The sequence below is a fragment of the Sminthopsis crassicaudata genome, chromosome 6 (genome assembly GCF_048593235.1).
Source record: "Sminthopsis crassicaudata isolate SCR6 chromosome 6, ASM4859323v1, whole genome shotgun sequence".
NCBI lineage: Eukaryota > Metazoa > Chordata > Mammalia > Dasyuromorphia > Dasyuridae > Sminthopsis > Sminthopsis crassicaudata.
Window position 1 is genome coordinate 66,028,048 of NC_133622.1, and position 19,123 is coordinate 66,047,170.

General features: G+C 35.1%; 1 protein-coding gene across 1 annotated transcript in view; it reads right to left on the reverse strand.

Moving 5' to 3' along the window:
- SLC7A11 (solute carrier family 7 member 11) overlaps nucleotides 1–19,123 on the reverse strand; it is a 110,626-nt gene that overhangs the window by 33,182 nt on the left and 58,321 nt on the right. The window contains exon 7 of the mRNA XM_074276161.1: nucleotides 522–645. Within this exon, the coding sequence (XP_074132262.1) occupies nucleotides 522–645 (124 nt within the window). The remainder of the gene's footprint in view (nucleotides 1–521; nucleotides 646–19,123) is intronic.

A 19,123-nucleotide genomic window follows, 5' to 3' on the forward strand; every position in this document is an offset into this window, starting at 1 on the left:
TATTTAGGTAGACCCTTATTAGCATTTTCTTACTGCAATGATCTCAGCTAAAAATAAAACTGAATGCCAAGTCTACATTATTGCTTAGATTCAATTACTGTTTGTATAGTCTCTGGGTCCCCCAGTGGTAAGCTATATTATTCCATTAAAAAAAAAAGTCCCCTCCAAACATCACCAACGCTGAAAGTCTTCTAAGTTCTGTATGTGGGCCTATTTTAGCTATAAAAAACCTAATGCAGAAAATGCACTAAATGATTGTAAAAACAGCACTTGTTTTATAGGATTCTAGCCATATAAATTAAATGGAATATGTCAAGGAAAGATGCTGTAAAAGTGAAGTTGTTTATATTAACATACTTCTATAAAAGCTGATGTCCAAGACCTTTTTCACTTCCTCCCTTGCCCAGATACCTATGATCAGAGGACAGAAAATCTCAAGTTTCTGCCAGAGGGAACCATTGGCAAATTGCTTCAACTCCATAACCCATTTTGCATTTGCATTTTCCATAACTTGTACTTACCACTGCCACGGCATTGGAGAGCAGCAATTCTTCAGCACTGATAGTAGTGAAGTAAGCCACATTTGTTAGGACATAGCCAACAGTGACTATGATCATTGATATGCATATTGCAAGAGGAACATTTCTGAAAAATAGAAAGCAGTTATATATTAGCCATCTGTTATTTGTCATTCACTTCCTGAAACCAAGGCAGGTAATTATCTCCTTGAGAAGGATGATAAGGTAAAAAGTAATTCCTTCTTTGTCTTACTTATTTCTTCCAGAATGATAAGTCCATTTCTTGGCTTATAAATTTCATTAAGCAGAAGGACCATATGTTCAAACCTAAGTTCAACCTTGGAAAATAACCCTAAGTTCAATCTGGGAAAGTAATCACACACACACACCCTTCTCAAAATTGGAATTAGCTTAAACATTACTGAAAATTTGAGTCTAGAAGCTATAGAAGCTAATAATGTTTTCAAAGCTTCATTAGTGTACAATTCTTTTCCACTCCAAGAATGAATACTTGACCTCTTCTAAAAGGATAATGCCAGTGTACTGTTAAAAACAAGGGGCAATTATTGACAAAGTAGAGGAAAAGGAGGAAAGGAAAGAAAAAGGGGGGAGGATGGAGGAGGAGAAGTTGAGGAAGAAGGGGAAGAAAGGAAAAATAGTGCCCATCAATTGAGGAACAGCTGAATAAATTATGGTAAATGAATATAATGGCATATTATTATCAGAAGAAATAAGTAGAGCAAACTTGGGAAAAAACCTGATGCATAAAGGGGGGAAAAAAGAGAAAAATTAAGACAATACTAACTCACATTGACTACGAGGAACTGGTCCCAAAGACAGTTGATAAAAGAAATGTCCCATTTCTCAGTAGAAAGGTAGGAGTATGGGTGCGGAATGCTGCAAATGTTAAATGCAGGTATTTTGTGCCTGTTTATTCAATGGTTTTCTTTATTGTAAGTGGAAGGGAAAGGGTTATTTTTGTAATTATTCTGGCATTTTAAAAAGTATCGGTATAATTTAAAATATAGCTGATACCAATTCTGCACACAAGCAGAACAGCCCAGAAGAATTCACAGTGCACCCCATTGCTGTAAGTTCAGCAGGGCCAAGGTCTCAAGGTCCCAAGTAAGTAATGAAGCTACAGCTAAGAATCCCATTCATTCGCAGGTGTCCTGCTGTTCAATGCAGAGGCTGGCTAGTGCTGACCTAATGTAGCATCAAGATGTACACAGAACATAGGTGATGCTGTATCTTCATTCAATATGCTGAAAAAGCCAGGAAGCTGCTGACCCTTGTAATTTGATGCCACGTTCTCTGTATACATTCCTCGCTTAACATAATCACCTCCTCAGACTTTTTTTCCAGTTCACAAAATTTGGACCTTTATCTCCCTGCACAAAGGCTGCCTGTTTTGTAACCATGGAGCTTATCAACCCCAAAGAACCTTGATACTGTTGGGTGCTTCTAATGAAGACCTCAGCATAATTTCCTCCAAGATGAAAATTCAGTTCGAGACAAGAAGAAAAAGACACTGTGTGCTTGACTACTGACCTATAGAACATCCCTGGGTTTAGCACACAGAGTCACTGCCTATTATGTTGAATGATAGTCATATTCCCTTCTGACAGCAACAAGATTAAAACAAAAGAAGCACATAAAAACTAGCTAGTCAGCGGTGATTGTTCATTATTGAAATGAAGTCCGGAGCCACACCTGAAGCAGAAAAACTTGGGTTTTGTCCTGAAGTGTCAAATTTTAGAGGGTACTGACTAGACGGTCAAAAAGTAGAATTAAAATTTCATGGTGTCATAGCACACTTTCTCCCAGATAATGTATATCATAGAACCTCCTTCCTCACCTAGAATAGCAAGGACCATAACAAGAATGGACGACTGGTAACTCTTTCCTTCTTTTGCAAGTAAATATAGAGACATTTGCGATGACTATAAGAAATTAATTATTTCATCTCTCCTAAATGATAAAACTTCCCAGGATCTCTCAAATCTTGAAATTTAACAGAGAAAAACATAAACCTCCAAATATCTCAGTCTCTTAATATGAAAGTTTCTAATAGTCTTTCATCAATGTCTCTTTTTTTCATACTGCTTCATGTACAACTAATTGTATGACTGCCAAACCACCCATAAACAGAGAAAAGCATTGGGTCAACAAAGAGCCAAGTGGCATAAAACAGCTTCCCCATCAACTGTGAAATATAGAAAATAATCAAAGTAAGGTAAGTGTATAAGTAGTCATCCATCCTAACAGCCAACTAATGAATCAATCAATGAGCACTTATTCAGGGCCAACTTGTGCCAGCCTTAGGGCTTTATAAAAAGACAAAAATTAGTCCCAGTCCTCAAGAAGTTTGCATTCTAATGGGAGTGATAACATGACATGGAAATAAATGGCTACATTCAAGATATAAACAGAATAGATGGAAGGTAACTGAGAGGAAAAGGCTCTAGAAGCTGGAAGAACTCAAAAAGTGAACATCATAAACCTTTATTACCTGCTGTGCTTTCCCTCTCTGTTCCTTTAGTCCTTTCTGCTTATTCATTCTATGCCATTGCCTTTTCATTTGTTGAAATATATAATGTGTATCTGTGTATACATACACGTACATATACACACACGTTATTAGATAGGCAGATGAACGCTTCTGTGGATCATGTATTTAAATGAATGATGTAGACTCTTCAAATCATTTGGCTTTATCGTTCTATGGAGGCAAGCCCATATTCTTGTTGACTATGTCCGCGAAGTACAAGATCTGATAAGTAATACTAAGCCGGAAAATCTTTGAATATGTCTACTTATGATTCTGTGTTGTTCAAGGATATTCTGAGCTAATTTGGAGGAGAATGTTACTAGGCTTTAGTAAGTGATAAATTTTGTAGCTACCATAATTTTGGAGACTATACCCACATCACAAAAGCAAACAAATCAAGTACTAAGAAATAGTGAATTAATTCTTAATTATAGAAGTAGGACTAATGCGTCCATATTCAGTGGTGATGAAAAATAAGAGTGATGGATGAAGTTAATGGAGGACATCCTAATGTGGAACTGTGTTTATCCAAACTTGCCAGTAAAGTCAGCCTAGCACTATCTGCTATCCTTCTGTTTCCTTCCCTTGTTAAGAGATAAGAATCTTTTTCATTCTATCTTACTACTTAGTACTGGAGTCATGAGACACTATAGAGTAGAATTCAACCCCAGGGAATAACTAATAGTCAGGAAACCAGGGTTCAAATTGTAATACTGCCCCCTACTTAAATGATGACCTTTACTTCTCTGGACCTCAGTTTCATTTATCTGTAAGGTGAAGGGCTGGACTAGATGATCTCAGGCCATTTCAAGGACCACCTGACTTTATACATCTATGTCTGTAGTTCTTGATCATAGCTTGTTGCCATTTGAATCCAGTGGAAGGCACATATAGAAAAGGCCAGTTCCTACTTTGGTATTAAATATCAACACTTAAAATATTATTTTAACCACAGCAGTTTAATTAATTAAACTACTTTAATACTTAATATGGCTTACCTCTGCATTTCAGAACTGAAATGGGCAAGAACAGATGGGTTGGCCCATAAAATCTTGCACCAAAGGGAATGATTAGCACAGGTTAACAACTTTAGATTAAAGGCAAATAGCTAGTAATAATAGTGTGAAATAATAAACATAGGCAGGGCAGCTTACAATATCTAAGAATTGTTTTTTCCTTTCATTCTTGCTTTCAGTTTACCTTCCATAAAGGTATTTTTGATAATATTTACATTGAGTAATTTCATCTGATGAACAATCAGGAGAGAGTGAGGAGCTAGTGCATTAAATATAAATATCTGAAAAAGCAGAGATAGGAGTGGGATGGGTCAAAGTGGCTGGTGTCATGACTTTTTATATAAAATTTCCCATCTATAGGGTTAACACACTGTGCATCTTCAGCCCAGTAGCACATGAAACTTGGAAGTGCCCCATTTTGCCTCATAATAGACTACAGTGGGTATTCTCTTGCCTCTGTATATCCATCTCGGAAGATAGCAGAAACTGCATTCTCAGAATGAGAATGAATCATGAAAACTCAAGGAAATCCAGCTCAGTTCTCACTCATGCCATAGCTCAAGAGATTTCTTGAAGGTCAGACTAACAAGAAGTCTTTATGAGATTTGCAGAAGCTGTAGAGGGAGTACTGCCAACCCAAACCCTTTTTAATCTGCAGGAAAATATTCCATGCTTTTGGAACAGACCTAACTTTCCAAGGCCTTGGAATCCAGAACTCAAGCCAGGAGTCAACAGTGAATCTTCCAAGCTGCACTGGAACTAGTGTGGCTACCTACTATATATTACAGTGATACACTATATATCTACAATGCTATCTAAAGTAAATACACACACATATGTATCTATGTATCTAAAGTACATACACACTTATTGAAGAGTTCTACCTCTGTATTTCAAGATTTGAATAGGCAAGAACAGATGGGACAATTCACAGAATTTTGTACTTAGCTAGTATAGGGTAACAACTCAATATTAAAAGTAAATATGGTAGACCTAGCATGTGGATAATGAACAGAACCTATAAATGGATCTAAAATCAAATAGGATTAAGAGTAAGGGATAGAATTAAACATTTCACTTGTTGGATATGTTATAGTGGGAATTTCTTTGGTATGAGGATTACACTGGTTAGTGACTGAGATACCTTCCAATTCTCAGATTCTATAACTTTAATTATCTGGTTCAGGATTCCCTTTGTGAAAAGTGCTTCCACACTTCTTGAAGGTATATCTTTTTTATGAACCAATAGTAATTTTATACTACTGCAAGTCATAGAAAACCTCTGAATAAATCTAAACAAAGATGAGAATTACAAAAGGTCAGTGGAGAGGCACAGAGTAAGCATGAACAGGCTGCAGTCAGCAGATGGGCTGATCCCAGAGTGAGAATGAAAGATAACTGATAAATAGCTTACATGATGCATGGGCCATCCTTACTATGTCAAGAAAACACAAGGATGGTTCCTAGTAATTTGTAGAAGATTTAAGAGAGGATATGGATGAGCTGTGATCTCCACTGTTGGAGGGAATACTCAAGCCAGGAGTCAACAGTGAATCTTCAAGCTGCACTGGAACTAGTGTGGCTACCTACTATATGTTACAGTGTGTACATACACAATGCTATCTAAAGTAAACACACACACATATGTATCTATGTATCTAAAGTATATGCACACTGATTGAAGAGTTCTACCTCTGTATTTCAAGATTCGAACAGGCAAGAACATGCTGATGAGATCACAGATTCATTATACTTTGAGTATGGAGCATTGATCAGGAAATCAGTATTTATTGTCTGTATCTACCAATATTGCTGGGTACCTGGGACATAATACAAAGAATGAAATCATCCCTTTCCTCAATGAACTTACATTCTAATAATGAAATAAGAATCAGTTTCTGAAACAGGAAGACTGGGATTCAATTTCAGCTTTTTACATATTCTGGATGGATGATCCTAAATATGTCATTAATTTTCTTGGTGTCCCTGGAAACTCTCTAAAACAGAGAATTTTCAGAGACTGATGAAACTCCTGGATTCTTGTTAGAATAATGTTTATAAATGCTTAAAATAAAATAGGTACAATTTTAAAGGAAACCAATTATATTCATATACAATTATCTATCAATCTAGATAAAGATATATTTTATATCTATATATTTATATCTTCAAATTAAGAACTTTTGCTCTAGAACTTTAAAGAAGTAATTAATTCAGATTTTCTTGGCAAAGGGAGTTGCTTCATACACTAATGAAATTACAGGCCCAGACTACCCCAAAAATCTACACAAATATTGCTTCATTTATTTAAAAAAGGGGGGAAGGAGGAAGAAAAGAAGGAAGCAAAGAGAGAGAAAGAAAAGAAAACCAGCCTTGAAGAAAAAAAGGCAGAAGGACAATGTTGTTGAGAAGAACAAAACTAGAGAGAGGAAGAATGTATTTAATCAAGTATGTTATGAACCTTCAAGGTCTATGGTTCACAGTCCAGCTTCAGAACAAGTTTTAGGGCCAAGGAAGGGCATGATGCTGTAACCGACCTATTCTCACTGACGTGTGCATTGTGGCCCCAATTGAATTCCAGAGTCAAGTTCCTGCCCTTTATTTCTGAGTGTTCAATGACAAGGCCATAGGACTCTTGCCTGAAATTTCAGTTATCCTAAAAACTCATCTAAGATTTACCAGTACCCACAAAGAAAAAATTCCACAAAGAGAGAGAAGTTTAAAAAAAATAGCATGCTGATTAAAAGCTAGGAAAAATGAATGAGAAACACAGAGAAAGACATGAGAGAAGAAAGTAAATGCCAAAAAGTAAAAATCCCCCAAAAAAATTCCAAGCCCAGACTCAGGATACAAGACCACTAAGTCATCCCAAAAGTGTTTCAAAGATCAGATCATTTCTAGTATTTCACCCATAGCTCAAACCTTTCAGTCGAAAGGCAGAGTCATTAACAATTTTAAAATATGCAGAGAGACATCTGCCTTTACTCTAGCATTAAAAGTAAATGTGTATAAAGTACACAAGAAGAAAACTTTAGCCTTTCTAATAACATATTCCCAGCATAAATCCTATAGGCTGGTTCCATTAGCTTCCATTTCATATAAAGTACCCCCAAAAATGAAACAAAACAAAAAATTACATTACCTACAACTGATTTTTTCTTACTTTAAAAAGCTTATAAAAGCACTCTGTCATCCAAATTGTTTATTCTTAATGTATTTCTAATATCTACAATTACCATGGATAGTAAATTTCCAAAGGTTATCTCCCATGGATATTATATTCATAGGTCATACCCAGAAATACTTCCCCAGAATGATGAGGTTTTGGAGAAAGCCTTTCATGGAGGAGTTAAAAGCAAATGCTTATGCTTTGATATTTCAGGGATCCTCATTGGTATCAGGAGAAATCCCTCCAATAATGCAACCTGTAACTCCTCCCATAATAATAATGTGTTTTATGCCTTTCAAATACTTGAAAGACACAATTTTCATCATATTACATAAATCCTCCTTTCTCCAAATTAAACCTCTGTATTTCTTTCAAATAATAAATACATAGGATATTACACTTTTTATACTAAGTTGACTAAAATCAGCTGTGACTAAAAAGAAGTGGGTGCTATAAAAATAACTTAAAAATATTCCTGTTCTATTCTCATCCAGTTTTCATCAACAATATCCTAAAATGAATAAAGAATGTTTAGGGCTAAAAAAAAGTAGGAATACAGATTGATAGTAGCTAATAGCTTCTCAGTCACCTTTTTGAGGCAATAAAGACACAAGTGATAGTTTAATCTTTTAGAATCTTCTATTTCTTTTTGATATCTCAGAAAAAGGTCTCTAAGGATTAGTCAAGCCATCAGCAAGTATTTCTTCCCATTTTCTAAAGTTGGACCCTGATAGCTTTATCAATGCCATCCTTTAAAGATATTTTGACATTTTGATACAAATCAGGATACGAATATATTAGTAATGCTTTCAACAATGCATAATTTTTAAAATATATTTTACATGAACTTTTTAATGGGAAAAAGCTAATAAATACACTGTTTGCATGAAGGTTTATCTTTCTATTTTGTGTTTATATATGTATATATATAGAAAGATAAATATATATATAAATATATATATATATTTTTTTTTGTTTTAATTATAATTTGTCCAAATGATAATTTATTTAGGGAATCAGGAAGGTATAATTTTATGATCACTGGCCCTATGCTAGGTACACACTTCCTCCCCATCCCCTCTGCTTATCTGATTTTAATTTCTGATCAGCTTTGCTCCAACCCTCACTGCAATCTTACTGGTCAATATATCATATAAACTCTGTAAGGCATGTTTCCTTTACCTCAGAACATTTAAGGTCCTACCATATGCAAAACACAAATATGTTGATAGCTTAAAAAAAAAAGTTGGTTAACAAAAATTACTCAGATTGATATAGTATTTTAGAGATACAAGGTACTTTCCTCATAAAAGTTATGTGAGACAAACAGTACAAAGATTACTGGTTTCACTTTTTCTTGTTTTTGTTTTTGATCTGGACCTCAGATTTCCTTGGCAAAAAAAAATCTTGATGTGAAACCATGGGGGCACATTAAAAAAATCCATCTGTAAACTATTGTCCTTGAGAATTGCTCAATACACTGGGGATGTGACTTGTCCATGGTCATAACAGCAGGAACAGAATGCAGGGCATATCAGTATTTTCCCAAGCCAGGAAATTTTCAGGTCCAGATTGAAAACAAAAACAACAACAACAAAAATGAGACCAATAATACTTGTGTTATTTGCCTCACATGACTTTTGTAAATAAAGTAATTTGTACACTCTAAAGAACTATATTAATGTCAGTAATTCTTATTAATATTGTATGGCTCTCCATCATAGTGTCTTGTACGTGGTAGATCCTTGAGATAACGCATCTATTCACCTACAAGATTTTGAATTTGTCATCTCTAAATTTCTCCCTATTGAAAATCCTTTCTTCAAAGCCCAGTTTGGGTATCAGTTTGAGTCCCACATCTTTCATGAAGGTTTCCAGTCTCCCCACTCCCAGGGTTTCTCACATATAAATCTAGTCCTTTTTTCTAGCACCAAATTCAATTTCATGAGAAAAAAAAATGACCTGAACATCAAGAGAGTCAAGTCCAATCACAAGGTTTCCTTTTGATATACTTCATCCACTACCAATATTTTTTAAAAGTAGCCCCCCAAAAATTTGTGAATTGAATTTTGGTAAATAAAATCATATGCACTACTAAAAGGCACTATTTAAGGTCCTCCTATGATTAACATTTTTGCTTTCTCTCCATAAGATTTTTATGGCAAAAACTACATGCTGAATATGGAAATGTTTAAGACTTTGGAAAAATGGGGTGTATAAATACCAGGCATACTGATTATGAATAATCTTTATGGATTCTAATTGCTCCTACTTACTCTTAGAAGATGAGGGAAAAAAAAAACCAGCCTTCTTTTTCTTAAAGCCTTTTAAAATTTCTTCAAACCCTAAGCCTCATAAGATTTCCTCTCTCAATTATATTTCCCAAATATCCTCTTTTTGCCTTTCAAATGTGAAGAGGTGACGGCTTAAGGAAAGAGCTTTTTGAAAAGCAAGCACTTATGTTTTCATAAATCCTTTTGCCACCTGTAACTTGACACAGGGAGGCCTTCTCAAGTCTTTGACATTACTGATATTCTTTTCCTTTTATCCACCTGCTTCTCTTCTAGGCCATCTCTCATAAGAGACCAAGCAATAAAACCGAGGGAAACAAGGGAACTAAGCTATCACTTGGGATTGCTCTAAAATAAATAAACAAACAAACAAAATAGCCTGTTTCCTGGGCAGAGAAAGAAACTCGGAAAACTTATCAAGTTCAAGTCCCTTCAAGCCAAAAGCAATTATGCTTTTCTGACTTCTCTTCCCTGGCCATGGGACACATCTGTGCAAACCTCCCCAAAGAAGGCTTAAAATAAATAGAAAGAGGCAGAAGAGAGAAGAAAAGGGAGAGTTAAGTAAATTTTGCATGGGGAGGATGGGGGAGGAAGAAAAAGAAATGTTTTATTCCAGCATATCCTCATGTGAATTCTGAATTATTGAATCTCGGAGAGCACCTGATTTATGAACAGGATAACACTGCCCCCAGCCAAAATCATTTTTAATAAAAAGCAAGAAAGCTTCTGAAGTTCATCTCAGATTTAATATCAAACACAGCAGCCACATATGAACATTTCCCCATAAAGCATGGAAACAGCACGGCATAAGCGGCTGGCGGCCACCAGCGGGGAGCTCCAAGGTACAAATAAACAAGGATGTCTGAGCCATGGAACAAATTGAGCCCCACAATTCTTGAGGTACCAGCCAATGGAGAGGGAACACAGTGGGAAATTAATGTCACCACCAGGAAAGAGGAGCAGGAGCAGAGGAGGCTCATCTATATAGTAAATACATCATAGCATCCAGCTCAACACTCTTCCTTCCACCCAAAGGGCTTGGCTAGTTTGTTTGACTATTTGATTGAGATAGAGATGGGTGGGAAGTTAGAACTTGAGAATTAAATGATACAGGGAACTCCTAGGTGAAGAAACTGGCTGAGGGAGTTACCTAGAGAAGAGATATTCAACGTAGGTCTGCACCATTTCCCAGCACAGCCCAAACCAGATTAAAATGTAATTGAGAAATATTTAACAAAAGGAAAAAAAAAGTACAATAGAACACAGGTAGTGTAATGGCTACAGAGATGGCTTAATGACTCTCCTTTAGATTTGACTTTTGCATCACTGGCTGAGAGCATTTACAATCTAAGGGACTTGTCCAGAGTCACACCATATAGTATACACCAAAGACAGGGATTTCCTAATTGTCTAACCTTCATGATCCTGTGGACTGTATCATGCTCATACTCCCATAAGGCTTTGCTGGCAAATTCTCCAGTGGGAAAGGCAGAGAGATTAAGTGAGATGGCCAGGATCTAAAGTTAGTGAGGTCACATTTGAATTCAATTCTTCCTGATTTCAGGCCCAGTGTTGGTTCTATCTATTTTGCCAGAGTTACTAGCTATATACATGTGAATTGAAAAAAGGGACAAATTCTGATTTTGTACTGATTTGTCCTGGGTAAACAAAAGATGTGACTTTGTAATGTAATGTAAGGATTTAAAAAAAAAAAGACAAAAAAAGAGATATTTTGGCATTTATAGTTTCCCCCCCAAAAAAAAATTGCTAAACAATTGACCATTTCATAAAAATCATAAAAGGGCCAAATATAATTTGGGGGTAGGAAGAGGTAAATGTAAGATATGAAAGAATGAACAAAATGTCTTCCAATTTGTATCTGCCTACTCTTAGGCTGTTGTCTCAATCTGGTGAAAATAGTGAATTCTGGAATCATAGGACCTGGCTTGAAATCCTAGCTCTACTTCTTATTATAAATGTGATTTTGACATTTAACCTTTTGGGTCTCATTTGTCCATCTGTGAAATAAATGGATTGTCCTAGAAAATATAACTAATTCAATATAATTGGTTTTCTTTCTAATCCTGTATTATTGTTCTTTTTATACATTTAAAATTCTTATTCTAAGAAGGTCCCCCACCAGAATGAAATGCAGGAGTCCTAGGCACAAAAAAAGATAAAGAATTTCTGGTGGTGTTGGAAAAAGAAGTAGCTTTGTAATTCAGACATTTGGGTTTCAATCCGACTTCTCTTTATTAGCCTCAGTTTCCTCAGCTGTAATATTGGGATTATATTTCCTGTATTACCTACCACAAAGGGCTGTAAGGAGAATAATATGATAATGAATATGAAATATTTTTAAAACCTTAAAGCATAATAAAGTAGTCATGTTTGAAATATATATGTGTGTGTAAAAAAAGAAAAAAAAAGAAATGTATGTGTTCTCATATATTTCTATTTCATTGAGAACTATATTTTATTTCAGCTTTGTATACTGATAAACAAATATAGCACCCTGAAAGTAGTGATAAGCACTTCCTAAATACTTGCTGAATTTAAACACTGGGTGGAACCTCAGTCTTGTAAGTTGGGTGTTACACCTAGAAAACTGAGAAAAAGTTTACAGAACTCAAATACTGAAATAGTTGGCCCAAGTTTGAATGAGAATTCATGATCTCCAGTTCTCTCTATATATATAAAACACAGAAAAAAGGTTAAGCATTCTCTTAATGACCGTTGCTATTTTTTCCAACACTTAAGCTAGATGCTTCTCTCTTTGGACTTTTTTAGAAAGAACTATTTAGCATTTTTATAACCTATTTAGAAATAAGAAAGGATTATTTTTTCAGACTTGTAAGAACCAATAAACAAATATAAATAAATGATTCTTCATTAAATACATACTAATTAATTTCTCTGACATTTATTTCTTAACAGGAGAGTTTCCACAATGAAGAGGATCATCAAGGAGCTATTTGCTGTTGTATATTAGCAATGATATTTCAGCAGGCATTGAAATGATACTATTCAAAGATGAATAAAGCAGCTACTTGTAAAGAGAAGTGCCATGGAAACCAAAATATCATTTACCAACAAAAGGTACCTATTGCTGTAATTTTTTTTAAGAGTGGGATATAACAACAGTGGATGGAAGCAAAGAAGGGAAAGAAAAATAGCAATGGTAAGTGCCTGTGGGGACTTTAATTAGTTAAGCATTTTTAAAACTTGGAAAGATTAAAAAATGAACAGAGAATCAACAGTATTGTATTACAATAAAGGAACCAATCTCATATATAAATAGCTCTTCCCCAGAGTATAGAATTTGTTAGAATCATTGAAGCAAATGAATTTGGCAGATAGGTCTGTGGCTGCAGCTCCTGAGAATGTAAATAATTTTAATACAATGTTAGAAACTCCAAGTGAGCAAACCAAAGACTTTGCATGTCTTAAGCATCTTTGTGGGAAAAGCATTCTCTCTGATCTGGCAGGGAAATCAAGGCCTGGCAGGAGAAGGTCATTTTCATACTAACGCAAAATTGCCAGCTTCTCCACAAAGGTTATGGAATAGGGTGTTCTGAATAAGATGAGCAGATGATATTTCTATTTGCTTCCAAAGGTCTTTACTGTACTTTATCTTATTTGATCCTCACTGCAAACCAGGGAGGGTAGTCAGAGCAAGTATGACTAGCCTCTTTTTACACATGAGGAAATTTAACATTAGAGAGCTCATAACTACTTGACTAAAGTTAAATAACTAATGAGTAACAGAATTGGGACTTGGACCTAGGTTTTAGAATTCCAGAATTCATTGTTCTTTCCATCACAGCATATTCCCCTCTTGAGATTTTCATCTAACTGGTAGATGTGCACTGTTAACTTAAATAAAACATAAGACATTAAAATAAACTCTATTAGAGAGGAAGCCTTGCATAGTACATAGAGGGCCAATCCTGGAGAAAAGGTAAGTTAGGTTCAAGTTGCCAATCTACATTGGAGGGAAAAACTCCAGGACAACTCACAGGTCAGGATCAAACAAAAGAATACTGACTATAACAAAACAGCAACTATATTTAATGATTTCAAGGTCACTTCAGAATTTTGTATGTATTAAATCAGGGTAGAGAAAATCTACTTTTATCTTTAGGCTTAGCACTATTTTCCACTTAGAAAGCTATCAATATTTAATTTGCTATAATACAATGTACGTAGAGAGATGGAAGAGACTATAAGGAGTCTCTCCAGGCCACATGGAATGACCTGTAAATAAGTCTGAGGTAACAAATCCCTTAGACCACTGGATTTTTAAAATGCTAAAATTTTGAATCAACAGGAGTTGAACTCCTAGGTACTTGGAGTACAATAAATACTGCTAACTCCAATGGATAATCCCCAATTATAAAAGAGTGAAAAAAAATCACAAACCTATATCCCAAGTTAGTTATAAAACTTTGGACCAAAAAGGAGTTAAAAGGATCTCAGTTTTATGTAACTCAGATGCAAAAACTGTGGCTCCAAAAAGTAAGATAACTTGCCCAAAGGTCACATAGTTATTAAATGTGGAATGTAAAAGGAGAGCTAGAACTATTTCCTTTTTGTCTCTGAATCCCCAGGACCTCAGCGTTTCTGGTAAATAATAGGCTCTTAATAAATACTAATTGAATTGAACTGTATTGAATTCAAAACATTGTTATGATCAAGGTTTTATTTCCTGTTTTTCCCCCAGGAGAGCACAGCATCAAAATAAACATAAGAGAGCTCTATTTTCAGGGCCATGTGTTTGCTTCACTTGGCTAAAATTACTAGCTGGTGATCTGGATTTCAGTATTCAGAGGGAAGGAATAAGAGTAGTTGATTAGGAGAAACACTAGAATATGATGGCAGGGTCACCTGGTATCCCTTGGTGTGCCCCAGACAACACAAGGCAAACATGAAAAAAAATCAAAATGAAATGAAATAGGACCAAGATAGGGGATTTATCATTGTCACCATGGGAATTTAAACAACAAAACATTCCGGACATCTGAAAGAGTTGCTTTTTAAACAACAGGAAACTCCAGTTGATTTTATCCACATCAATTGGCTATGGCCCATGTCTCCATCTCTAAAGGGAAACCCTAAGGAACTGGAAATCGAGTTGATTCTCACCAATTGAAAAACGGCTGAATAACTTGAGATGTAATGGAATACTATTGTTCCATAAGAATAACTGAGTGTAATAAATGAATAACTTGAGTGTAATGGAATACTATTGTTCCATAAGAAATGATGAGCAAGCTGATTTCAGAAAAACCTGGAAAGAAAGACCTACATGAACTGATGCTGAGTGAAGTACACAGGAGAACATTGTACAAGTAACAAGAAGTGTGTGTAATGATCAACTACAATAGACTTAGCTCTTCTCAGCAAAGTGACTCAATAGACTTGGGATGGAAAATGTCATCCACATCCAAAGAGAAATATGGAGACTGGATGTGGATAGAAACATACCATTTTTACCTTCTTTGATGTTGTTGTTTATTCGCTTGCTTTTTCTTGTTCTTGTGTTTCTTCCCCCTTTTGAGGGCTGATTTTTCTTGCACAATAAATATGACAAATGTAGAAATATGTTCAGAGGGGCTATACAAGTATATCAGACTGCTTGCCTTTTTTGGAGAGAGGAAAGGGAAAAATTGGCAAAGTCTTACAAAAATTAATATTGAAAACTATCTTTACAAATATTTGGAAAAATAAAATACTAGTGAGAAAAATAGTAAAAAGAAATAAAGGAAGTCCTTCTTCCTAGCCACAGGTTTACTTGGTGGCTTGGCAGATCAACATTGGCTCAAAAAGCAGAGTTTAGACTGTCTCTGCTCTGACTTTTCTTTCACTTTATTCCTTTCCTCTCAATATTTGCTATCTGATCCCTTTGCCTTGCAAAGAAAACTTGAGTTTCATGAAAATGGAAAAAGTAACATATACATTTCAAAATATTTTTGATACTTTCACAAAATTTTTATTAACTCTGACTGTTTAATACCTGGGACTTCTATCTTGATAGAACAGCATCAGGTATTATCATTCTTTTCTTCCTAATAAAGCTTAATTATTGGTTTTTATGTCAGTTTGTCTCTGAATCCTCTCCCCTTCAGCTAAGACCCACAACAAAACAAACTTGGTTTTGGTTTCTTGGTCTTTTTTTCTTTGTTCATTTTTAATAATATCAATAAGGAATCTGGATAGGAAATGGATAGGAAAACAGGTGGGTCAATGAAACCAGAAACGTAGGTTCTAATCCCGGCTCTGCTATAAATCTTGAATGTACTTTTTGGCAAGTCAACCATGCTAGGTGTATTTGTTTATTAAATTGGTTGGATCTCTAAGATTCCTTGTGCCTAGAAAATTTTGTCAACTTAAGAATATTGAAGTATTCTCTCAAAGGAGAAACTACAGCAATTTTGAGAGTCTATTTACAGTAATAATTTTAATAATAGCTGGCATTTATAATAGTGCTTTAACAATAGAAATGTACTTTATCTATACATATACATACATATGTATATATGTGTATGTATGTCTATATTTCCATCTATATATACAGCCATGTATATATGTATTGTATATGATATATGTATATAATACAGTATATTCTTTTATATGTTTGGATAAGACATATTTATCCATTTATGTCATATAACACATGCATGTTACATATAATGCACATCATACATATGCATATATATGTATATACACATAAATGTATATGTCTATATACAGACACACACACACACACACACACACACACACACCTATAGACAGTCACACCCATACACACTCTGGCTGCTCTTAACAATCCTGTATAGTAGACACTATTTATTATTCCTGTGATAAATATGGAGAAATTGAGTTTAAGAGAAGATAGATAAGTTCTGGCCTAGGATGACATCGCTACTAAACATCTTTGGAAGATTCAAACTCAAATTCTTCCTCTCTACTAATTTAACATTCTTATCTACTATATCACCTAGCAGCTTTACCTAACAGCTGAATTTTTTTTAAAGCACTTATTATAATGTGATAATTTCTAAGTAACAAAGCTAATTTTATAATTAATCAAGAGGAATTTTGACAACTTTACAAAGCAATTCTGTTTTAGGATGTAAATGATATAAACCTATCTTCAATAAACTTTATTCTTTTAGAAAGGGAGAAGAGAGGTTGTCAAGAGAAATGAGAAATTTGGGGCTCAGGCAGATTAAGAGTTCAAGAACAGCAAGAACAACATTATGTGATGATCACTGGGGTGGATTTGGCTGTTTTCAACAATGAGGTGATTCAAGGCAATTCCAATAGACTTGTGATAGAGTCATCTCCAATCAGAGAGGAGATTATGGAGACTAAATATGGATCAGAACATAGTATTTTCATCTTTGTTCTTGTTCTTTGTTTTTCTTTCTCATTTTTCTCCTTTTGATCTGATTTTTCTTGCACAGCATGATACATGTGGAACTATGTTTGAAAGAATTGCACATGTTTAAACTATATTGGATTACTTGCTGTCTAGGGGAGAATGAGAGGAAGGGAGAAAAATCTGGAATACAAGGTTTTGCAAAGGTGAATGATGAAAACTAATTTTGCATGCATGTATTTGAAAAAATACAAAGCTTTTTTTTTAAGTTCAAGGGTCTTTGAACTACAACATATTGTAATGGACTCCTCCCCTTTTATCACTAGTAAGGAAACTCCTTGAGAACAGGGACAGTTCTATTTTTATCTTTGTATCCCAAGCCACTAGCCCATGATAATAACTAAATTTAATTTGATTATTAGTTTTTCTTTACTAGTTCACCAACATACCAGCCACCTACTCCCAGATTAGTCAAACTAAACCTGATATTTCCAGAAGTCTCCTGTGCTACTTCCCAGGGCTTCTTACTATCTTGTCCTAATTAGACCTTCTTTAGCCTCTAATTCATGTCTTTGGGACCAAGTTCTTAGCGCTTTTCACTGTGACAATTAGCTTAATTAGTAAAATGTTAAAGGGGAAAGGACAGAAGGAACCCTCAATTCTTCCCACCCAACCAACACATTGAGCAATAATCAGGCTGCTCCTGCAAATGCTAAGAATTTAAGGACAAGATATAAGGTCAGAGGAATGAGATGGGAAAGAATGGCATGGGAGGAGACCAATGAGAAGACAGCCCTGGAAGGATGTGATATAGGCAGCATCCTATCCTGCATACTCAGAAAGGGATGGTCTCCTTCTAATCCCTGACTACAGAAGGGAATGACCCCTCCATAGCCGACTCCCTGATTTATTAGCAGTGCAGGTCTACAAATAAATTTCACATTTTAGTCACTGGCAGCCCTGGATGATAAGCATCAGTATTGATCAACATATCAACTGAATCTTTGTCAGGATTGTCTCTGTCATTTTCCCATCTGTTAAAAAACACTTGAAACTCCTATAATTTTCACATTAAAAGAAAGACAGAAAGAAGTGGCAGTAATAGACAGAAGGCCAGGAAGGCATCTGATTGTAAAGTGGTACGGGGTTATTTTCTTGGAAAGCCAAATTCAGAAATATGAGAGGTTTTAAGAAAATAGCATCCAATGGTAGAGATTACCTATTATAATGGCCAAAATGGCTACAGCGATAATGCCTATTTCCCATGACCTGGAATTAGAGCCAGAGGTGCTCTACCTTTGAGGATAATTAAAGATGGGCTGAGAAAGCAAGGCATTCTCGAAAGGGGGGGGAAAGAGAGTTTGGTCCTCATTTCTCTTCTCTAAGCTAAATGTACACCCCAGGCTAGCCAGCTTTGTAATATGGAATTGTAGTGTGGACTTCACATAAATTGATCCTGATAATGCTTTGAGTCAGACACTTCGGTTTAAAGGAGAAAAACATACAAATTAACAAGTGCTATGATAACATTTTAAGTTCATACACTGCTCAGAAGAAGCTACTATTAAAAACAAAGTACAATATTGTAAATATACCACTAGATTCAACTTCCTAAATTATCCTTTAAATCCTAAAATATAATTTTGCAGCATCCTTTGAGCATACATAAACATGGCTCTCTACTCGGTAGAACAGGAGTTCTTGACCCTTATTGTGTCATGGATCCCTTTGCCAGTCTGAGTAAGCTTATGGACCCCTTTTTAGAGTAATGTTTTAAATTCATAAAGAAATTGTATATTACAGTACTGTATTACAAAGGAAACTAATTAGATAATGAGGAAATCAAACTGTCACTCCTTGCAGATAATATGATGGTATACTTAGAGAACCCCAGAGATTCTAATAAAGTTATTGAAAATAATTCACAACTTTAGCAAAGTTGCAGGATACAAAATAAATCCACATAAATCCTCAGCATTTTTATACATTACCAACAAAATGCAACAGCAAGAGATACAAAGAGAAATTCCATTCAAAACAGATGTAGAGAGTATAAAATATTTGGGAATCCATCTACCAAAGAATAGTCAGGAATTATATGAGCAAAATTAGGAAAACTCTTGCCACAAAAATAAAGTCAGATTTAAATAGTTGGAAAGACATTCAGTGCTCTTGGATAGGCTGAGCGAATATA